This window comes from Mastigoproctus giganteus, chromosome 12 (genome assembly GCF_048544385.1).
Source record: "Mastigoproctus giganteus isolate SK-2022 chromosome 12, ASM4854438v1, whole genome shotgun sequence".
Classification (NCBI taxonomy): Eukaryota; Metazoa; Arthropoda; class Arachnida; order Uropygi; family Thelyphonidae; genus Mastigoproctus; species Mastigoproctus giganteus.
In genome coordinates, this window is record NC_143586.1 from 136,756,534 (window position 1) to 136,781,504 (window position 24,971).

General features: G+C 35.5%; 1 protein-coding gene across 1 annotated transcript in view; it reads right to left on the reverse strand.

The window, feature by feature from the left end:
• The window catches only part of Hip14 (palmitoyltransferase Hip14), a 329,449-nt gene that overhangs the window by 68,766 nt on the left and 235,712 nt on the right, over positions 1-24,971 (reverse strand). Inside the window, exon 12 of the mRNA XM_090386835.1 lies at positions 1,244-1,395. Within this exon, the coding sequence (XP_090242961.1) occupies positions 1,244-1,395 (152 nt within the window). The remainder of the gene's footprint in view (positions 1-1,243; positions 1,396-24,971) is intronic.

Genomic DNA, 24,971 nt, shown 5'->3' on the forward strand with positions numbered 1-24,971 from the left:
ATGGGTAGGTTAGTTTTTTTTATTGCTACATAAATCATTTGTGGTGCACATAAATAGTGGAGCAGAGGCTCCATCTTTTCACAGACCCACATGGACCACAGTTTGTGTGTTTCTGTTTTACAAGCTTTATGTTGAGGTTTGGGGTGAAAAATTACAGGAGAGGGAAAAAAAAAAAAAAACACGAACAAAAGAACAATATTCTGTTTTTTCTCTATTATTATTAATGCCTGTGGATTATAAACAAATTCTGTATATCTTCCAATTCTTTCATTTGGATATAATCAGTCATTTTATTATTTGCAGTTTTGTATTCTAAATAAACTCTGTATATCTTTTAATTCTTTCATTCTGAAATTGCATTTTTTATGAATCAGTGCAAGAAATGTTTATTTTGCTTACTTGCAATTCTGTTTGTTATATTTTTTTTATGTTTAACACATATAATACTGCCTAAGTCCATATCACTGAAAAGTAAATAAATAAATAAATAAATTTTCTGTTTATACTCCGGGACGACCAAACGGTCAGAGGAGTTCACAAATAGACAGAATACAAGAAACAGCACCGTATTCAGTAGTCACGTAAGTAGTAATGAATATTAAGATCTTCAATTGATTTTTTCATTTTATTTTTCTAAAGCAAAAATAAAAAGAATAAAATGGCAGGATCCAATAATAATAATAATAATAATAAAAAAATTCTATGCTTGTTATGAAATTTGAGTATTGCAATAATGAGATGGCACAATATTAAAAGTCATTTCTGGATAAGTTACTTAAAGTTTGATATGAAGGGGTATATATTAAAATCTGAAATAAGACAGAAAAAAAAAAAAAAAAAAAACACCATCAATAGCAGTATCTCACACTGTAACAAATTTCTTTTTTATTTTTGAAACTAGTTTTCAATTTTTTGAATTTTGCTGGCAGTATAGCAACTTGACTTTTAAAGAATGGCCTGCAATACATTTACAGAGCCCACTGTGAACTGTGGCACTGAAAAATCTTTTCTTGATTTAACTATATATAGCCACAATGCATATGTAAGCTCTTCTGGTTATCCTGAGAAAAAATAGAATTTATTAATGAATTATTTTTTATTCAAGTAGAATCCAAACATATTAATTATCCAAAATACGGAAACCTTTAGTTCTGTTTTAGCTAATTGAGGAAAATGAAAATTTTAATTTCAGACCTCATTACTGATAAATTAATTATAAAATGGTTATATATCAAAAACATACCTGATAAAGCTGGCAAACTAGGAGACAGCCCACCCATACACCATGAAGGGCAGCATTTATCGAGATCCACGCTACCCAGCCACTAATAAAAAGTGATTGCCAAATAAATGTGAAAAATGTAAGACTATTCCAAGATATATGATGCTGCCAAACTATAAAGACAAGAAGAAGAAGAAAAAAAAAAAAAAAAAAAAATCTGATTATACACGGATATGCACCCCACTATTCCAATATACATATAGTGTGACAATAAAGTAATGAAAATAATTTTTAAGCAGCTCCTATAGGGTGATATACTATTGTGTTTTAGCATATTCATAGAACTAAATTAATCTACTGCTAGCAACTAGAGTCAAAATAGATCATGTTTCTCCTCTGAAATGTCATAAAAAGAAATTAATTTTTAGAACAAAAATTAATATCGAATTTTGATTGATGAAATCTGAAAATGAAGCAGTTCAAAAATCTTAATATTAAACTAAAGTTTATAAGGAGGTTATGTTTAAACAGTAGGTTTATGACTGATTTGAAATGTTAAAAAAAAAAAAAAAAAAAAAGCAGAGAAGACATCAGTGATGATGGACAAAGTGGAAATCAAACTTCTGGACCAAGTGAAAGGATAGGAGAGTGACAGGTTTGGTTCTTTTGGAAAACTCTCACTTAAAGAAACAGTTCATCTATTTTTCACAACATTTTAATGTGAGAAAAGTATTTGCCAGGATGGTTCCCCAGAGGCTCACCACAAAAGTTGAAGAATTGAAATTATCTATCATATTTCAAGAGAACAAATGGCAGCAAACTCTAGTTAAAAAATTACCTAAAGCAAGAACTAGAATCAGCAAGGAAAACTCCCCCATTACCAAAAGCAAACAACACTAATTTATTTTTTAATATCAATGGCAATGTTCATTTGGAATCCATCCCTTGTTGGCGAAACAGTTAAACAGGCTTATTATTCGAGATTTCTTTAAGGAATTCTACAATGCAGAATAAAATATCTTTAGTAACTAAATGGATTTTTCTCTAAGATGATGTTCTAGCTCATAATGTGCTTTTGACATGTCTTTTTTTTGGGGGGGGGAGAACCTGCAGCTTGATCATCAACTTTCCAGACTGGTCCTCTCTGTAACTATGTTCTCTTTTCTAAGAAAAAAAGAGACTTTCTTGCATGGATGGCATTAAAAAGAGTGTAATAGTTGTCCTGAACTGTATTTTAAAGAATTTCATGAAATGTTCTGAACAGCTCATAAAAGTTTCTAAACAGTGGTATTGTGAAGTGATATATCACTTCACAAAGAAACTACTTTTAAAGAGACAAAGTTCATTAATAAGAATTTCAATGGGTTGGTCATGATCATTCCCTAGCTATTCTGTGACTCATTTACTCATAAAAGTTTCTAAACAGTGGTATTGTGAAGTGATATATCACTTTAGTGGTATATCACTTCATAAAGAAACTACTTTTAAAGAGACAAAGTTCATTAATAAGAATTTCAATGGGTAGGTCATGATCATTCCCTAGCTATTCTGTGACTCATTCACGCTCAATCTCATTGCTTCTCATCAACAAACTGTTGGGCTCAGAAACACACTACTACGTATGTAATGAGTACCACCGATTATGTGGATGAAAGGTACACAGAATGAGAGAGAAGATGCCATTAACGAATAACCTTCATTAATGGTACTTTCTATGGAATATTTCTCCACTATACTTTGCAGAGAAGTAAAAAGTAAGACAATATTTTCTCTTTGATAACAGAATGCATCATTGCACTCATCAAAAAAGCAAAAATTACACTGGCAAACAAAAAAAATCTTGTACCTCCAGAGCAAAAGTTTCAGATTCTAAAGGAATGATCCAGCGATTCGAAAAGTACCAAAATTTTCTCTATTATGTCTCCATAGAAAGACACTGAAATTTTAGTAACTTAAGGAACCAATTTAAAATATCACACAATAATACATAAATTGTCATAAAAACAGGTCTTATTTAAAAATACTTTAATCAAACAAAGAATATACTATAAACATTATATTTCCTTAGAATTGCTTTGCACTCAGAGAGTTTTTCTTATAGTCTGTTTTGCTTTCGCTTTTAAGAAACCAGCAGCAATCCCCCACACCATGGCAGCATCCCAGCGATGCTGGTACTGCTTTTACATCATAGATATGATGTAAAAGCACTTACATCTCATATTTTGAGGAAAACAAGTTAATGTATGCACTGTGTTACATTTCAGAAAAGTTAGCAAATAGTAATAATTCATGATTTATAACAAAAAAGAAAATAAATAAATAAAATAAAATAAAATATATAACAAAAACAAAAATAAAAAAGAGTAAAGTAGTTGTGGGTTCAGCAGCCCATACTTGGACAAAGCTGATATCTAACATCTTTAGAAGTTTCTTTATTTGAGGCCAGTGAAAATTCCTTCTTTCAGTTTTGAATCTGTTAAATTGGGAAACATTTCCCTTAGGTAGCAGAATCCATTTCCTTCTTTATCCAGGGCCTTAACAAAAGTCTATTTACCCAAGCTTTATACACAAAGATGGAAGAAGAACCTTTTTTGGTTCAACCAGTGCATTAGAAATAATATATTTTATATTATTTCTCACTGGTAAAAATTCCCTTCTCATTTCCCACTGCTGCACAATATAATGTTTTTCTGTTGCATAACTGTACCACAAATATAGAAAACAGTATTTTGTGAAATCTCCCTATAGAGCAGTGAGTAATCCAACGAAATATATGAAGCAAGGTCAACGTACTTTGCTTGGTGTGTCTTGGCACATCATGAAGCAAAACTGTTATTAAACTTAATTTTGAGGCATCAGTAAATGATGAGGCATCATCTGTCAGGATTGTGTTCCATTCGCAGTTCATTCAGAATATCATTATCTTTACAGAAACATGTCATCTTCCATAATGAAATATTTTGAAAACACTGTGATGTTTTCAACATACTGTAATTTTAGTACCTGCTTCAAGTAACTTTCGCTGTTGTAACCTATAATCAAGGGTAGATAAGGTTAAATCACAAACTAAACATTTAATTCTTGCTTAATTAAGTGCTGTGTTTTTTAATTCTCTGGTTGGTAGTCCAAATCTATTGAAGTGGATGATCCAGCAAAGTCTGAAACACAAGAATCCTGACTATATTCATTACGACTTCTTTTATTTCATGATTTTGGGGAATCTGGTATAAGCAGGTCGTCACTATAAGGAACATGCTTTATTACAGATGATCTGTTAGATATTTGATGCTGTGCTTTCTTTTTACGGGCATCCCTTATATTATTGTTAAGCAAAAATATGTGTTCCTGTGTTTTGCTGTTACACAGGAACAGCAAAAGGCATAGATTAAATTTTCCCAGTTAGCCACATCCTCAGATCTGTGATGCAGGTACAGCACATATATGGAGCCCAAGTTTTGTGCTGATTACCAATAATGCAACCAAAGTAAAAGAATGTGCATGTATAGTAATACCATAGATTTTTTTTTCTCTGAGTTTTTGTTGTAACTGTCCACACATGCAACAGAATTTGTAAGGATGATTAAGACAATTCCTTTGCTTCTGCTGAAACATTTTAACAATACAATGCTATTAAAAATACAAAAGAAACACAATATACAACAGATACGTGGATAAACTATACATGTACTCACACCACAACTGTCTTTCTGTGACAGGCATACAGACAAGGTTAAACATGTTAACTTCACAAACATTACTGCATTCTATGACCAGGTGCAAACATTATTATTTGTAGGTAATACAACAGATGTGTCACATCTACTTCCTAAACTGTAATAAAACATAGATATTATGGGTACTAGGAATCAGTCTTCCTTGTTTGTTATTTGGTTTTTAGGAGCATTAGCAATTAAGGCCATATTGCTCCAGGATATGTGGTGGTCATTCCCTGACCTTTCCGCATCCTCCGTATTTGGTGGTGACGGGCTCGAACCCCGGTCTAATCAAGAAGTGTGCGCCTACGCACTGCTGCTCCTTCCCACCTGGCTACAGAGGTGCCAGTCTTCCTTGTAATTACTACTTCCCAAGAGTAAAGTGGCCAGAAACAACTAACCAACACACCTTGCAGAAACACAGCACTATCCTCATTACTGGTCATTTTACAGGGTTCTGTACCAGCACAGTATATACCATGGCAGAGTTGAATTAACATTTAGGGACCATCCTACATAAGACCTTGATTGGTCATACATTGGTCCTTCAGGGTATCACAAATATTCACTCAGGTATGTCAAGCTGGACTTGCTCTGGAAGTCAAACACTGAAGGAACTGATATTCAGGTGACACTCAAGTCAGGTGCAATGAATTTCGGCAAAGTCTGGTCATTCTCTGCTAGCAAAATCCTTTGCTTGCACCTTCATGATGGTGGGACTTAGTAATGCTTGGTATAACCCTCATATGCAACTCATGAAATATGGCACCTAGTATGCTGGAGGTGACCGCCCAGGTGCAAACTAATATAAGCAGGGGTTGAGGTGTGGTACCCACACCACAAGGAAGAATGCTGTCCCTCTGTGTTACCAGGCAATATTAGGTGGTAGATAACTCTCATCAACCTTGCTTATTGCAGGCTTGAAGTGGTGGAACACAATGTTTAGTCTTCTGAGCAAAGCTCCAGCAACCTCCCCCCATCTCTTTCAACATCTTTTCTTACTACTGAATACACCATTAACTAATACAACAAAATTATCTGCAAAAAAAAAAAAAAATCTAAAACAGACCCTTCCTCATTCATTTCATAAATATACGAGGTCTTGGCTTCAATCGCAATGATGCCCATTTCCACTTACAGTTGGTCATACCCCACATACTTTTTCTGGCAGAATCCAAATTATTGGCTGATTCAACCACTGCTCATCTCAGTTCTCCCAATTATTTGCTGTATGATTCCTTTCACTTCAAAGCTGGTACTTGTGCATATGTCTGCTCTGATATTCCCTGTCAGAGACTTATTAGTTTGAAATCTCTTCTTTTGTATCTTCTCTGGCTTAAAATCTCTATACCACATTCTGTCAAATTTATCTGTTGCCTGTATAATTCTCCCAACTCCACTAATCACTTAGAACTCTTTGACTTACCATCTTTGAAACTTGACTTTCTCCATTCCAACTTTCCTAACAGTAAGGTAATTTTCTTGGTGGTTTTAATGTTCACAACTCCAGCCAGCTTCCATTTTCTAGTCACATGGACCCAGCTGGTTGAAATGCTGAGGCTTTTACAATTACTAATGACCTCACACAGATTTTTCATTTACTTACCAGACTATCTTAACAAAACTTGATCTTTTTTGTCACAAACAACCATTTTAAGTATATGGGCGAGGTAAGTGTCCCTCTATGGAACCTCAGATCACAGTTTGGTGATGGTCTCTACTCCAATTCTTCTTCAGTCATTCCTCATGGCCATTTCCTACCTTGTGTTATTTGGCATCACAAGAATGAATTTTTTTTTTTTTTTTTTACTGAAAATCCCAAACACGAGAAGTATTAGAAAAAATAGTACTCAGTACGCTGCATGCATTGGAAGGTGAGAAGATGACAGAAGATACTTGTTGACATTAGATTTGAACTTCTGTAGATTATTTGTCAGGAAATACATATGAAGGAAGGTTGTTCCAGAAAAACAGAAGTTGAAAATGGAATGATAATGCAAGATTTCTTTTCTTCTTTTCCATGGTCAAATTACTGTTTCAAATATTCTGATGGCATGTTTATTCAGATCATGTCAGTAAAATTATTCTTGTAGGGATGGAATCCTTTATTCCACACTACACCTTAAAATCTCGTCCTTTATCTAAATCTTGTTTTTCCAATAAATTTACTAAGGCTGTTCAAGATAAGAATGTTGCATATCACAATTGCCTTATATCCAAATATCTAGGTTCATTTTCTGCCTAAACCAAAGCTTGTGACAATTGTAAAGCGGTTATTAATCAGCCCAAACAAGATTTCAAAAAAAGCTAAGAGTTGCAAATTTGCTTCTTGTCCAAATAGTAGTCAAGCATCTGGTCTCTTGCTAAAGCTATTGGTTGCAACTTTTGCTCATTTCTATTCCCATCTGTCAAAACCAGATGGTTCTACTGCCACTTCAGCCAAAGATAAAGCTGACATCCTACTTTTCTTCTAACTTGTGCAAAGCACCTCTTACAATTCCCAGTACTCTTCATTCAATGCTTCCTTGTGATCTTCTGTCAAAAGGTGTTAGAAGAAATTTGAACTGTCTTGATGCCAAGAAAGCACCAGATCCTGATGGAAAAATTCCTAGTAGACTCCATTCAATTCCTCATGTGATCTTCCTCCATCAAAAGTACATCAGAAGAATTTTGAACTGTCTTGATACCAAAGAAGTGCCACATCCAGATGGTATTTCTCCACTTGTTCTCAAAACATGTGCTCCTGAGTTTACTCCAGTTCTGTGTTGCCCTTTTTTCTCTTTCTCATCCAGAGATGTTTTCCTCTCTGCTTGGAAATATGCTCATATCCAGAGAGTTCTCAACAAGGGTGACAAATCTCCCATCCAATTATCACCCAACTGTACTTACTTCTACTGTTTTTAAAGTAATGGAGAAATCCATCAACTGCTAACTCCTAAATTATCTAGAAATCTTCCATATGATCAATGATCACCAATATGAATTCCATTAGTGTTGATCCGTTGGTGATATACTGGCTTATTACCCCATCTATGGGGTGCCTCCGTAGCCAGTTGGGAAGGAGCAGCAGTGCGTAGCACACGCTTCTTGATTAGACCGGGGTTCGAGCCCGTGACCACCAAATATGGAGGATGCGAAAAGGTCAGGGAATGACCACTGCATATCCCCGGAGCAATATGGCCTTAGTTACTAATGCTCCTAAAAACCAAATAACAACAACAACAACAACCCATCTATGGACAAATTCAATGGAAAATTCAGGTGAAACTCAAGCATTTGCTCTTGGCATTTCAAAGGCTTTTGAATGTGTTTGGCATAAAGGTCTTGTAAATAAACTTCCATCTTATGGTTTGCCAACTGTTTTTTGTAACTGGGTATCTAGTTTTCTCTCTGACTGCTCACTGCAGGTGATGGTAAATGGTTGTCCATCTTCTAACTTCTCCATGAATGCTAGTGTACCCCCAGGGGCTCACATCTGGTGAGTATGGGCTTGGCACACCCAGGGTCCTGAGCTGGATATCATCATTCTTCTCTTTCTTGGTGATTCCTTTCTACTTCTCTCTCTCTTTCTCTCAGGGTAATAGGGAATTTTTTTTTGGCCGGTGTAGCATAAGCCTCAGGCTTCCTTGCACCATATGGCTGATAATAATAATAATAATAATAAAAAAAAAAAAAAGTTCAGTTCCTTCTACCACTATTTTCATCTTGTATATTATTGACCTCCTTCCATATAGATTGGAAATCAATGTGCTATCATCAGCAAAGCCATAGTTTTGCTGGTGATAGCACATTGCACTCCACCATCCAGTTTGAGGAAACCTTGCCTTGTCCAAACAGTTTCAACATCTCGAATATCCACTACCAATTACTTAAATGCTGACCTCTGTTAATTCTCCAGAGGGGCTAAGATAACTTAGTTCATTTTAATGCTTCTAAAACTCAATCCTGTCTTATATCTCATAAAAAGGATTCTTCTGCTCCTATGACATTCAGATTTCTAGACAAGATCACATATCTCTATTAGGGATCACCTTGACTTCTAATTTTTCTTGGCATAAGCACCACAAATACTGCTTCCTGTGCATCTAAAAAACTGAGTTTTCTCTTTCACCCTTGGCATTATTTTTATTTCAAACAGCTGCTCACTCTGTACAAATCCTCTGTACCATGGAATATCATTCCCACATCTGGAATGGTGCCCCCAAAATCGCTCTCAGGCTTCTAGATTCCATTAAAAAAAAAGGCAGTTAGGTTAATTAATGACTCATCTCTAAAAGAGTCTCTCCATTCTATGTCTCATAGACGTTCCATTTCTGCTGCATGCCTTTTCTACAGATACTTCCATGGGCACTCTTCTTCTGTACTGTCTTCTATAATTCCCGCTCTCTCTTCCAAACCAGTCCGAACACGTGCTGCAACCAGTCAGTATCCTTTTACTGTCTGACTTCAAATCACAGAACCAACTTTTCTTTTTCCTCATTTATTCCTTCAACTTCATTTTCTGGAACAACCTCCCTGAAAATTACAATCTCAAAAATTCAAGTCTAATGTCAATAAGTATCTTTTTTCATCTTCTTAACCTTCAACCCATGCATTAAGTACTAAGTATTACAGGTTCTATTACCTCTTGTGCTTGGGGTAATCCATTAAAACACACACACACACACACACACACACACACACACACACACACACACACACACACACACACACACACACACACACACACACACACACACACGTCAACATAAGTATTATGGGTAAACACAAAACCATATACATGTAGAAATTGAGACGTGAAATTTTAAGAATTATTTTCAAAATCTATGTATAAAAACTGATCGTAAACAGCTGATATGTCAGTGAGGGTAAAAACATATTGGCAAGTGATATGTTAGTGAGGGTTAAAACACATTGGTAATTTGGCATTCTTAAATGCCAAACATATTGGCATTTAAGAATGAGGGTTAACGTAAAAGTCATGATTCCAATTTTTCCCCCCCTGACTAACAGTACTGTGACTGCTATGAAATGTTCAAAAAAAGAAAAGAACATAGAAACAGAAAATCATATAATGTTCTGTTGGTGTCTCCTGTATAAGATTCCAACAGTAGTCTGCCAACATATTTGCACTCCATTTTCCTTGGTATCTTTTTTCCATTTGGGAAATATCTTTGAATCTCTTCTTTTCCACTGCATTCATCGGAGACAACTTCCAAGTTTTCAGGAAAAAAGTCTAAATGGGAAAGTTGGAAATGAAGCTTTAATGACATGTTACATCCCAACTCTCCATACATTAAAATTGGCTCATTCACTGTAATTTTGTGATTTCTAATTGCATAAAATGTTCTGGCAGGTGTTTTCAAATGCCTTCCAGGTTCTTATTTCTGTAGCATTTCATTTTTTAGTGAATTCCTTATCTTGGAATAGCAGTTTGATTTGAGGACCCATAAAAATTCCCTCTTTTATCTTGGACTCACTGATTTGAGGAAACATTTGCCTCAAACAGGAAAATCCTCCTATTTTGTCCATTGCTTTCACAAATATTTTTATCAAACCTAGCTTGATGTGCAATGGAGGTAAACAGAATTTTGACTTATCCACCAAAGGAGGATGTGCTATAATTTTCTGGCCTGGTGTAGTTTCTGAATGGTCTTGCTTTTTTTTTTTTTTTTTTTTTTTTATCCTGTAGTGCCAATTCTTTGCTTGGCTGTCCCATTCACATAAAAAGTAGCAGTATTTAGTGTATCCACCTTGCAACCCAGTCAGTAAGGCTACGACTTTTAAGTCAGCACAGATATTCTATTTATATTCTTGATGGCATATTTTTTGCAAAAGAACCTGTAGGTTCTGATACATTTGCTTCATGTGAACTGCATGGATCAATGTTATAGATGGATACTTATTTCCATTATGGAGTAAAACTACTTGCAAACTGACCTTGGATGAATCCAGGAAAAGTCTTCACTACTTGGTACTTAATTTGTGGGCATTGCTACAATAAACCAAAGAACCATTCATGGAGTAATAGGTCATTGTTTTGCTTCTTCCTATAAAAAGGCACCTTGACACCCTTTCAAGAAGATTCCACTGCTGAAGCCTTGATCCTAGTAACTGAGTTTTGTTGTTTGTTTGTTATTTGGTTTTTAGGAGCATTAGCAACTAAGGCCATATTGCTCTGGGGATATACGGTGGTCATTCCCTGACATTTCCGTATCCTCTGTATTTGGTGGTCACGGGCTTGAACCCCAGCCTAATCAAGAAGCATGTGCCAAACTGAGTTTTGTATTTGGAGAGGTCCAAATCTCTGACCAAATCATTCAATTCTGCCCGAGTGATTAGATGTGGCCTTGCAGTATCGATAGTCAAAAAGTCTGGATCTGTACTTGTTCTGAGTTCTGCATCTTCTAGAATCTCCTTTTCTGATCCTGAATCAGAGTCAACTCCATAAGTTTTTCGATGGTTTTGGCCCTGGCAATGTATGATTATGAGGAACCAGCCTTAGAGCAGAAGGTATATTAGGATATTCTACTTTATGATTGGATTTCCCAGAAAAAACAGAAATATTGGTCATGCAAAAGTAACAAGTGTTTATATGGTCTCAAGGTTTCCACCATATCACCAGAACAGCAAAAGGCATTGATTTATGACTACCTCTAAGCCAGCCTGTTAATGTCCTTGAACATGAGCTACAGGAAATCTATGGAGCCCATACTTTATCTTGATCTCTGACATTACATCCAAAATAAAGTTCATAGGCTTTTCTCACAAGTTGTTACAGTGGCTTGCACTGTGGTTTTAATACCACTTCTGTGCAAATGTAGCAAAAGCTATCAGCACTTATTTCAGCAAGAACGTGACATATTTCATGTATGGTTGAGGTACACAAAGAAAAACACAATTAATAAATTGTAGATTTTTATTTCTAATTTAAACACAGTTCATGATTTACACTAATGCACACAACACTTGTTTACAAACCCTAATTCACCACTCACTCTATGAAACACTTTTTCAAATATGAAAATGCTTGCTTGGTGCGGAACCCACTCGTATATATATACCAGTAGAGAAATTTCTAGAGGGCTCATGATGTTTCTAGAGAATTGTGTTGAAAGTTCTAGAACCTTCAGAAACATCCGAACCTTTCTTCCGCATGGAACAATATTCTAGACTGTTCCAGGACATTCTCGAATGTTGTAGAAAGCTCCCAGATGCTCTAGAAATGTTAAGAATATTCTTGGAAAAAAAAAAAGAAAGAAAAAAATAAATAAATAGATAAAATAGAATTTTTTTTTTTTTTGGTAGTTGTTGGCACATAGGCTTCTGTGGCCATAATGCACCACCCAAGGTTTTTGCATTACTTTGATCCAAGCCCGAGGCGGGAATCGAACCCGCAACCTTTGGGTTGATAAAATAAATTGAAAAGATTATTAAACCAACTACAGGTCTTGATTTTCAGTCATTAACCTACAATATTTGAAAAATAAAGGCAATGAGAACTTTTTAAGCACATACCTCAGTTTTTGAAAATATGTCCTACAAAAATCTGTGGAATCAATTTCCTCCCCGAAATTATTTCGGGGAGAAAATATTTCGGGGAGAAAATTGATGCTAATCAATGTAATCAAAAGGTGTGGGTCACCAAATTAGGAAGATAGTATTAAGCATTAAAATAATTTTCAAAGTGTTTTATTGGTGTTGTTGTTGTTGTTGTTGTCTGGTTTTTAGGAGCATTAGCAACTAAGGCCATATTGCTCCGAGGATATGCGGTGGTCATTCCCTGACCTTTCCGCATCCTTTGTATTTGGTGGTCACGGGCTCGAACCCCGGACTAATCAAGAAGCGTGTGCTACGCACTGCTGCTCCTGCCCACCTGGCTTTGGAGGTGCCGTTTTATTGGTGCACTGATTTAAAACCTAACCACCATTATATCTCTGTATTAGAAGGAGGAGAGAGAAATATAGCACTACCTGACAAGGAAGGAAGTGGTGAAATAAATATATATTTATACAGTGAAACATCTCTATAGTGGACATCAATGGGCAGAAGAAAGTGTCTGCTTTAGGGAGGTGTTCACTTTGCTGAGGTCAGTGTATATGTAGTCAAGTTTAATAATTCAGAAAAATGAAATTCACTGTAACTGGTTACTTAACAGACTTTTTTATTGATTATCTTTATACATTTGTTTCAATTAACTTTTAATAAATAATGCATAATTAATTTTATTAAATAACAAACTTTTATTTGTGTTATTTAATATAAAACATCAGTAACTTTTAATTAAAAATTAATATAAATTGCTTTGTTTAGAGTATTTCATTTTGACTATTTCATTGTCATTGTGAATAATTAGATTGCTCGCTAATTTACTCCATATTCATTGTTTTTGCTCACATTGCAATTCATTTAATGGGTTTAGGTAATCTAATGCATCAGCATATTTTTTTAAAATTTTGGATCAACTGCTGTTAATCCTTTTCAGGTTCTTTATCTTCCTCTTTCTCCATAAATTCTTCACTATTCATGCCTTTCACCACCACATTAGAGTCTACAGAAACGTATCACTGCTCAGTGTAAAATTCCCAGTGTCCACAGCAAGCCATTAAGTACAGCTGTATCAGCTGCATCTGCAAAGTCACTATCACACTGACTAACACTCAAATCCTGCTTTGTGGAAGCAGCTTTTAATTGAAGAGAGGCTCACTGCACTAATACAGATTATAGCTTGCAGTACATCTATACTTTTGTAAAGTTTTGAACAATTTTTTTTCTTTGCACATGATTTCAAGTTTTGAAATCAGATGCATAAGAACCATTTTTTGATATTTCATTTTAAAGTTAACTGCAATTATTCCTTGATCAAGTGAGTGAAAACTGATGTGATATTGGTAGGAAAAAGCACTGTTTCAACATTATTCAGTTGAATGTGTAGGTAAGATATGGCATTGTCAAGTAAAAAACAGCTTTTCTATTCTTGGCATATTCTTTTATTCAAATTGATCGGACATTCTGCCATTATCTCCTTCGTCATCATCCAAACCTTATTGTTTGATTTCTAATGTACAGCCACTTCCTGGCTTACACAATACTCAACTTATGGAAATTTGACTTTTAAGTTTTTGCTGGCTGGTGCAAGCTTAAAAAAAAATCGTGATAACTTATTTTGCATCCCATAGGAATAAATGGAGATATTGTGAAAATACTGTAATGTGAACCCAATAACACATTGTTTTTTTTTGGTAATTCATTTCAAGACCTCAGAAGTTGAAATTTTCGCTATATAACTAAGTTTTATCCGGAACTGTATGAAGGAAAAAAAAAAAAAAAAAAGTTTCATCAACATTCGGTATGTTCTCTGGTGAGTATGCAACAAGTATCGATGGCAACCTTTTTTCCATTCAGCAATGGTTTCCAAATTAACATCAGTAAACTCCCCACAAATTGCTTTGAATGAAATATTAACATCTACGGAACTCACCTAACCAGCCATTAGATGCTTTAAAGTCAACTGCACCAATTTCTTTAGCAATTTCTAAAACTTTGGTTTGAATCATAGGCCCAGAATATCTGGGAATGTTTTGACTGTGTACCGGATGAAACCACCCAAATGCCAATTTATCCACAAAAGCACCTCTGCAACGAGAAATATATGGTACTGCTTTCTATTTCCATTTTTCGGCCGTTGTTTTAACAAAGTTTCTTGATTTGAATAGTTGCTGATGCTGAAGTCTTTACAATTTTGAAATGATCAGCTAACTTACAAACTCCACACTTTTCTTTTCTAGAATCACTTCTACTTTTTCTTTCAAAGTCAACACTGCTTTCGGGACATACCGTAGTACAGTACAAGCACGTAACTGTAAATTCTTACCTGGGTCTGGAATTCTGCACAGAATTTCACAATCATCCAGAATTTGCCCACTTGAAATTTATTAGAGTACTTATTGTAACAACCACACATTCTGAGGAAACAAAACTGAGCCTTACAGGATAGATAGATGGTAGTGCCAGATATGCCATTTGGTTTGTTTAAACTATGAAGATCATAGTGTATGTTTAATGGTAATAGACTACAGAGTAGCCTCAATCAAAGTATCCGATAAAGTTTGACTGACAGTTTTATTAATGCAGCATGCAGTGCCAGGAGTTTCTGCTTTTTGGGTGTCAAGAGATTGTTCAATCCTATAATTATAGGCCTCGCATTTGCTGTGGTTGTTGTCTTTCTTGAGGATGGTCTTTACTTTTCTGATCAGCTTCTTACTTCTGTTACCCAGTTGGTACTGGGTTAGCTGGCCTATCTTCACTCATCTCTTCTATATGCTGTAGCCTTCTCTCCCAGACTGGTGGTTCCTGGTCTTTGCATTTTGTGTTATGTTGTTCTCTGGTTTCCCTTCCCATTCATCCTGGTGGCTCCTACAGCGGCAGAGTAAATGGTTGTGCGGATGATGTCTAGTGTTATTTGTTGTTTTGATAATCTGGTATCATTTGTGTATTGAGGTGGTCTGTGACTTGCCAAAGGATCCTGTTGGGTCCCTGCTTCGGTATGGTGTGGTCTTTGTGGGATCCATTCCCTCGAATTCTGCTAGTACTTGCTTCCACTCTTCTTCTATTCTGGATATTGTGATCTTGTCTGTTTGCACTTTGGCTGCTCTGGGTTGTAGTTCTTGTTCTTGCTATTCCTCCTCCAGTTCTGGTTCTATTATTGTTTGTAATTGGTCACTTGATTTTTTCCTAGATTTCAGGAATTATCAGGATCTCTTTGAGGATGGTCTGTCTCTGGTCTGCTATTCGCTGTTCAGTGATCTGAACATTCGGGAATAGTTCCATCCACTTCATGTGTAGTTTTGCCCTGCACATGACAATGTAAAGGACAAAACTATTATTATTTATTTATTTGTTTTTCTTATTTCCAGACAGGCTTCATCTCTGACAGAATGGCTGAACACTCTTCCCTTCACTCTGAAGTTAGTACAAACACACAAGTAGTCGATCCCTATGTTTACAATCCTTAAACATGTATCGAACCCCTGCGCAATGGCTGTACATTTATCTCCCTTTACAATATTTAGAAATGCAGCTACAGGCCACACTTGAAACATTTAGGAACAATAATTGTATCTATAGTTCTGTAAGATCTTAAGAGGGCCACTAATTAACTTATATTTGCTCATTTTTTATTTAAAAAGTTTTGTGCAGTGTTTTATGCCATGTAAAAAGTTGATAATTTGAACTCTTTTCTAAGTTATTTACATCTCATCTAACCAGGAACTCTTTTTAAACAGACTGAAAATTATTACCGTTACAAATAATTTTGAAGCAGTACAACATCTGTAAATGTCTTTTAAAAGCTAACGTTATCTAAATGTAGTACAGTCAGTCCTCGTATAACACGATAGTTGTGTTCCTAGAAACCCTTGTGCAATGCAAAATCGTGCAATATAAACAGCAGGCCCTATGGAAAAAATAGGGTTAGGTGCCGACCACCCAAGATTGGACACACATTTGTAACCAAAACATTACCAAACACAATAAATAATCGTAATAAAACACTTACAGAGTTTAAAAATGTAAAATTAATAATTTAATCATTTAAATTTAGATTCTTACCTTAAAAGTAAATGAAGACAGCTTGAAGGAAAGGGCTTGAGAAAGGGTTGAAGCAGCAGAATTATGGGGAAAGTGGCGCCAGGTTGTCATCATTATTGGAACTGGGAGGCGGAGGAGATGCTGATGAGGACTTTGGACGAAATGTGGTCACGCCAGAACTACAGGGCTGTGGCTCATTTTCTGTCTCTTTCTTGGGTGTTTTCATAAAAAAGACATCTAGTTTTTGTTGTTTTGCAATCTTCCTTCTTTCGCAAAGCAGCTGCTTATATGGCTCCAAAGTAGACCGAATTGTATGAAGTGCTCTTCTGCTTCTTTCTGCATTATAATCGTTATCTTCTAGCCATTGCATACTTTTCTCAAATGAATTTAAAACTGAAGATAATTCTAAGTAGAAAGCGGTTTTATGGTGGCATTCAGGCATTCAACTTTGTCGTCTTTCTCATCTTCCACCTGCCCTCCAGCAACAAGTTGTTGCAGTTCTTCAGTTGAAATTTCTTCTTCGTGAGACTGAAGCAACTCTTCTAAATCATCTTCATCCAATTTCTCAAAGCCAATCTGCTTTGCGAGGGCGACACAATGTGCTTTTAATTTAGGAAGCTCGTTTACAGGATCAAAGCCTTTAAAATCACAAATAAAATCTGGTAAAAGAGGCCGCCAAACACCATATAAGCATTCTTTTGTCACTTCGTTCCAAGCCTCCACAATTATGTAAATTGTATTCTTTATGTTGAATCGCTTCCAGAAGTCTTTAACTGTTGGTGCATTTTCGCCCTCTGTTTCTGCTATCAGCATCTTAAATGTGCGTCTTGTGTAATAGTGCTTAAAAGCAGCAATTACTACTTGGTCAAGTGGCTGGACAAGAGATGTTGTGTTAGGTGGTAAAAACAGGATTTTGATGTTTGGTGACAGTTCAGCAAGGGTTGGAGGGTGACTTGGTGCATTGTCCAAAATAATTAAAATCTTAAAATCCAAATCTTTCTTTTTGCAGTAGCTTCGAAACACATCCTCAAACACATGTAGTAGGTCAGTGAAGATCTGCCCTGTCATCCACCCTCTTCTGCTGTTCCTAAAGTAAACACCCAGGGTAGTCCTTGCAATCCCTTTTAACACTCATGGATCGGCTGCATGATACAACAACAACAGGCTTCAGTTTCAAGTCGCCACTTGCACTTGCTCCTAACATAACGGTCAACCTATCCTTAGCAGCCTTGAAGAGTGGAGCTCGTGCTTCCTCTCTTCAGATATATGTTTGTGATGGCATTTTTTTCCAATACAGTCCAGTTTCATCAAAGTTGAAAATTTGGTCCAGTGCATAGCCCTCTTTCTCAATTAGTTTTTTCAGTATTGGCGGAAATGCCTTTGCTGCTGCCTCATCTGCACTTGCAGCTTCACCTGATAATTTCACATTATGGAAAGCGTGATGTTTCCTGAAATTATTGAACCAGCCACTACTGGCAGTAACGGGAGGCACTTCTTGAGGGTTTTCAGCTTTATTTCTGAGGTCTTCAAATATTGCCAATGCCTTTCCTTTTATTGTAAGCAAACTTGTTCCTGATCTCTTCTTTGTTTGATCTTCTATCCAAACAGATAAAAGACGTTCCATCTCTTCCAGTTCTTTGTGTCTTGATCTAACTGATTTTTTTACACTTTGTGTTGTTCCTGCTATGAAAGTTGCTTTTATTTTTTCTGCATTCTTTCTAATTGTTCTCAGCATTCCCTCATTTAGGCCTGTAGCATGCACAATATTGCATGTGCTTTCATTCTGGTCAAAGCATTTCACAATTTCATATTTTTCTTCTATCGATATTGCTTTTCTTTTTCTCTCTGAAGTAATTTCACCAGAACGCTTCCTTTTCACACTTTTTTCAAGTATTTTCTCATTTTTTTTGAGAATGGAGCACAATTATAAAATGAACAAAAATGAGGCCGGCTTGATATACATAAACGCACAGTGAACAAGTAGCAACTGAAAAACGGCGCAGCGCCTGTGTAGAAACTGAATAAACAATGCAATAAAGGCGGAAACACACTATTCTCACATATTACATGCTTACGTTTTACTAAAGCACATTTCTGGAGGTCACTACCATAAAACAATAAAAACAATTTGCAGTTTCCGGTTTATTGGTGGTTCCTGCTAGTGGAGTCTGTTATAAACGGGTAGTAAAAGTTGATCTAATTACATTTGCGATAATATCCATAGCTGGAATTCTATGGATTTTTAAGTTATTATGTTAAATGTGTTTCCCCTTCCATGAAATCATAAAAACAAATTTTCAGAATCTTCTCTTCATTCCTACTGTGCTGTGTTCAGTTGGGGTGATTCTGCCGCATTCGACTACCATTTCTTGTAAACACAAAGGTGAATTGTGCATAAGCGAATTACGTTCGTGTTATATGCGGCACTGTTCCCCTATTCATATGATCGAGTGTATGATCGAATTCGTGTAGTGCAAACACGTGTTATATGAGGACTGACTGTATTGTTATTTACTTATAATGTAATTTTTTTAGTTAAGTGTCATTCATATGTTTCAACTGCTAAGTTTACCTTTATTTCATCATTGTTGAGATGAATGACTGCATACACATTTTCACAAGTGTTATACTGTCAAACCCATGCGACCACTAGAGGTGCTGTAATTAATAAAAAAAAAAAAAGAAAGAGAGAATTCCTTGAAATCTAGATGTTTATAATATGTTATTAAAGGTTTTACAGAGCAGAGAAAGATATGTTTTAATGCATGTACATACGTTATCTTTTTAAGCAGTAAAAGGTTGTGTGTTAACCTCTGTGTGGATAATTGTCAAACTATTTGTATATATGTTAATTAAAGAAGAAATATTTTCTGCTACTGCTTTTGAATGACGATCTGTTCTTTTAAATGCCAGATAAAAATTGAATGCTTCATAATAAAATGTGTTTTAACAAAGAACATTCTCAAGTAAGAATTATTTCCTTCAAACTGCATTAATCCTAAAGTAGCCATGCCTTCAACTGTGTCTGTGTCCTTTTAACCCAGCCCTGAATACTTAGACTGGGTTAAAAGGACCCAGAAAAGGAGACACAAAAGGAAACTCAATAGTGTACCTTCATTTATGAAAATTTAAGATTATTTTTTCTATTTTTTCAATACCATAATTTCTTATTAATAATTATAGTAATTATTAAAAAAAAAAACTTGCAGTTATCCGATTTCATTTTTTGTTTTGATGCTAGCTTTTTGAAATTTTATAAACACAGTTTCCAATAGATAAATTTTCTTGAAATTTTTTATTAATTACTTTCTTATCATTTCTTATTATACATATGAAATAAATATTTTGTAACTATACAAATTTTGAAAAACTTGTATGTGTAATGATTTTCACTTTTTCCCCCTTCTTTTCTGTGGAAGGTTTCTGTTTGACATCAGTTTTTTTGGAAATATGTCATGTGGCTGCCAAAAGATAAATTTCTTTGATTTATTATTAAGTCAAATACATATAAAAGAAAGATTCAGTAGTCATACAAATTTCAAAAAACAATTTCAGTGAAGAACTTGAACTTTTTTACCCCTTCTTTTGTGTGCAAAGTTTTCAACTTGGCTGCCAATGGATGTTCCTTCCAGTTACTGGTCAATTTCTTCTTCTACTCCTTATCAGGTTGTGCAGAAGCTACTAATCTGGAGAGTTTAAGCATTTTGTAGTAAAACCAAATATAGCAATGTTTTTCTTATCCAGAACCTAATTTTTTTACATTCTGGTAAAACCAAAGATAGCAATGTTTTTCTTATCCAAATGTAATTTTTTTACTAATAAGTTGCTGTAGGAATGGAAAATGCTTTCCAACTCTCTAGGTGAGAATTACTTAGGAAATGGTCACCTGGGTAACCAAGATTGCATGATAACTAATAGTTTTACCTTGAAATTTAGTGTATGCCATATACATATCAAAGGATGATTTTGTAACAAAACAATTTTCAAACAATAATTCATTTTTGAGTAGTGCATGTTTATTTTTCATCACCATACATGCATGAAGTGCCTATCCAGCAATTATTATTTCTGTGGCCAACCATCTGCACATAATAACTCAACTTCCAGTTGATGAATTTTCATGAAATTTTACATTTGGCTCTTTTAGTACAATACGGTACACCTACTTGAACCAACTGAAATCTTGTAATTATTTCTTTCTTTCTTTCTTTTTTTTCTATACATATATTGTAGCTGAAGCACTGGATATTATGTTTGTTGCTGACTGGAGGAAAGAATGGACAATATTGTGGATGCACAGAAATGATATGTTCTCGGTTTGTCCATAATAGTCATTGGGTTTTGCTAGTTTTTTTTTATAAATTGTACATTTTTTGCTAATGTGCATGAAATGTAATGTGTACATTAACTAACTTGTTTTCTTTTGCATGCAAAATAACAACAGAGGTAAAGATTTCAGGTTAGACATCGCATTTGCAAAGTTCAAAATGTTCACAGTTCATTTATTTCATAATGTTCGATTAAAGTTCCAATAGATATTTTCTTTAAAATTTGGTATAAGATGAAATGTAATATTTTCAAAAAATGCTATATTTGATCTTATAACAAAATTTCAAGAATTTAAATTTGAAATATTTGAAAAAATAAGCCTATGTGAATAATATCAATTTATTTTTTATTCAATGGGCAATATGGTGTTTTCTGTCTGACACCAGTTTTTGCAATTTACAATGAAGTTCCAATTGGTGAATTTTTATTAAATTTTGTTAGCACATGCAACACACACCAAAGAAAGAAAGTATAATTTTTTTCCCTATCAAAAAATTCATTATGAGTTCCACAAACTTTTATTTTTTATCTGCATACAAAGAAACTATTACAGTGTAGTTTTTCCCAATCTAAACACGTGACAGAACACGATACCTTAGCTGGGCAAGTAAGCTATGACTACTGCATACTGCCAGTGGCTGATTTGCTAAGGTTTCTTGGTAACCAGTGAGGTTGTATGTTGCAGTACTGGAGGGGAAGAGGCACAGTAAATCAGCACTGTGATTAGGAATGAACAGAACCAAAAAAAAAAAAAAAAAAAGGATGTTCAGAAATGAGCTGTTACCTTAAATAGATCTTGGATGTCTCCACAATGATCATCATCATCAGCCATTTTCAATCCACTGCAGGATGAAGGCCTCTCCAGCAACTTTCCAGTTCCTTCTGTTTTGAGCACTGGCCATCCATTTACTACCCAAAAACTCATGAATTTCATCTCTGTTATTTTCTTAGTCCATCTGTCATCATGTCTTCGAGCTATGTGTCCTGCCCAAGACCATTTTAGTTCTTTAGTTTTGATAAGAATGTCCTTTACTTGAGTTTTCTGCCTAATCCATATGTTTCTCTTCTTATCTAAGTCTGATTCCCAATATAATTCGTTCCATTCTTCGCTGTGTAGTTCTCAGCTTCTCTTCCATTCTTTTGGTGAGTGTACAAGTTTCACTTCCATAAGTCGTGGTAGGTAGTATACATTGATTCATTATTTTACGTTTCAGACAAACTGGGATATTGCTCTTCAGTATGTGACTATATTTCCTGAATGCTATCCATCCAAAATTTATTCTTCTCTTGACTTCCAGCCATTTATCATTATTACAGCTAATAACTTGTCCCAGATAAGTATATGATTCCACCTTTTCAATTACTGCTCCTTCAATCATTATTTCCCTTTCCGTGGCATACTTGTTCATCATTACTTTTGTTTTAGCCATATTCATCTTTAGTCCAAAATCCTTACTAACTGTGCATAACTGATTAAGATTTTCCTCTAATTCTTTGGGATCGTGGCTTATAACCACAATGTCATCTGCAAATCGTAAATGGTTTAGGTACTCTCCGTTCACATTGACTCCTTTCTGCGACCAGTCTAATCTTCTGAAAGCTTCCTCAAGGGCAGCAGTAAACAGCTTCGGAGATATTGTGTCTCCTTGTCGAACTCCTTTCTCGATTTTAAATTTCCTACTGTCTTTGTCTAGTCTAATAAAGGAGGTAGCACTCACATGTATTTTCTTCAAAATCATAATATATGGGGTATCTATGACTTGTCTTTCCAGTGACTGAAACATTGCCTTATGCTGTATGGAGTCAAATGCCTTTTCATAATCCACAAATGCCAGGCATAATGGTGTTTTATATTCATTTGCTTTCTCCATTAGCTGTGATATTATGTGAAGCTGATCCATAGTTGAGAGTCCTGTCCTAAAGCCAGCTTGCTCTTTCGGTTGATTCTCATCAAGTATTCTTTCTAATCTGTTAGTAATGACCCTTGTGAACAACTTGTAGATGTGGGATAACAAGGTAATTGGTCTATAATTTCCAATTTCTGATTTATCTCCTTTCTTATGCAGCAAAACTATGATTGCATTATTCCACTGCTTAGGCATCACACCTTTTCTAATGCACTTTGTGAAGAGCCTTGCCAGTTTTTGTGTTATGTCTCTTCCTTCCAATTTTAACAACTCTACAGTAACTTCATCTTCCCCTGGGGCTTTCCGATTCTTCATTTTCTTCAATGCATGTTCTACCTCATCAGGAAGAATATCAGGTATGTCGTATGTGTTGCTACTTTGCAATCCATCTTCCCCACTGCTGGTATCATTCCCTCGCTCCTTGTATAATTCTCTACAGTAGTCTTCTGCTATTTGAATTATGCCTTCTCTGCTGTTTATAAGTACACCATCGCTATTCTTCAGTTTCAGTATCATTTGTCTTTCTGTATTACTGCTCATGGCTGCTGATTTAAATCCTTTGTTTTCCCTTAATGCTTGTTTTACTTTTCTTGTGTTAAATCTTCTTATGTCCTCTCTGAGTCTCTTTCTCTGAGTCTAATGGCTTTGCATAACTCAGTATACTCAATTTTCTCCCTGTCAGTGTTTTTCTTGCTCTTCATTTGTCGTCTTCGGTTCATCATGACAAGTGTTTCTTGACTAATTTTTTCTTCTTTAATTTCTTTTTCCCTATAGGTTTCTTGGGCTTTATCACTTTCAGAAAGTTGTAATATTCCTCGTCGATATCTCGGTCCTGAGCAGTCTGCAGAAGCTCAAACTTATTCTTAAGTTCCAGTACATACTGCTTTTTCTCCTCCTCTGTTATCTCAAAGACCTTTGTATTATGCACTCGAGTCAGTTTTTTCCTTTCCTTTCCTACATCTATATCAAGTGTACATCTTACCATTCTCTGATCACTTCCAACATTTACCTTATTCAGGACGGTAACATCATTCACAATATATCTTCTGTTAGTGAGGATGAAGTCGATTTCATTAGTTGTTAATCCATTTGGACTCTTCCATGTCCACTTTCTGTTCACCCTTTTCTTGAAGAAGTGTTCATTACTGACAGTCCTTGAGATTCTGCAAATTCCACAAGTCTTTCACCTCTTTTATTTCTTTAACCAATTCCAAAATTTCCTATAGTTCTTCTTTCTGCGTTGTTTTGCCTTTTTCCAACCTTAGCGTTGAAGTCCCCCATAATAATAGTGTAGTGGGTTTTCTGCTCATCTAGAAGACTCTCAATTTCGGTGTACATTTCTTCAACCTCTTCATCATCATGGCTCGATGTTGGTGCATAAATCATTATAATCTTTAGCTTGTACCTCTTAGAAATCTTGAGTATTAGTCTTGACACCCTTGGTGATGTACTTTTGAATTCAAAAATGTTGTTTTTAAAATCTTTATGGACAAGAAACCCAACTCCACCTTCACTCCTTTCACTGTTTCCATTGGTGTACAGCAGATTTCCACTTGATAAACTTATAAGTGATTCATTTCTTCTTCTTGTTTCAGCCAAACCGATGATATTCCAATTCACATTTTCTAATTCCTTTTCCAGCTCTAATATCCTGTCTTCACCGATGAGTGATCATACGTTATAACAGGCCAAGTTCAGTTTCCATGCATGGCAGCCTGGTCGTACTCAGAGATTCTTAGCACCCTCTGCTTCCACTCTGATCCTCTCGCTGCCGTAAGAGGGAGAGTGAAAGCCGTTGGGGACTGAGGGCCATTTGTATTGTTGTGCTGTCATATGCTGGAGGGTTTGGTCTTTTCCTCTTCACGCTGACCAGGCGTCTTGAAGAGAACCACTCTACACGTTCGTTGCCACCTAAGTGACGTAACAGGGCTTACCATCGAGAAGGTGTGCATGAGTGGATTTTAGGGAGGCAGGCCAACCGGACTTCTCCTAAATCTTCTGTAATAGAGAGATATTGGATCCATCAGTGTTTTAGGCTGAGTGTCTGATAACACACAGGATACCTGTTCCCCTCTAAGCCCCCAATGATATTCTAACTCCACAATGATATTCTAACTCATCTCTGACAATTGTAAAAGGTTTACATCTTCACTGAATATCTTGATTTGAGATGACCCTGTCTATGAAAATGAGTCAATAATTATTTTTCCA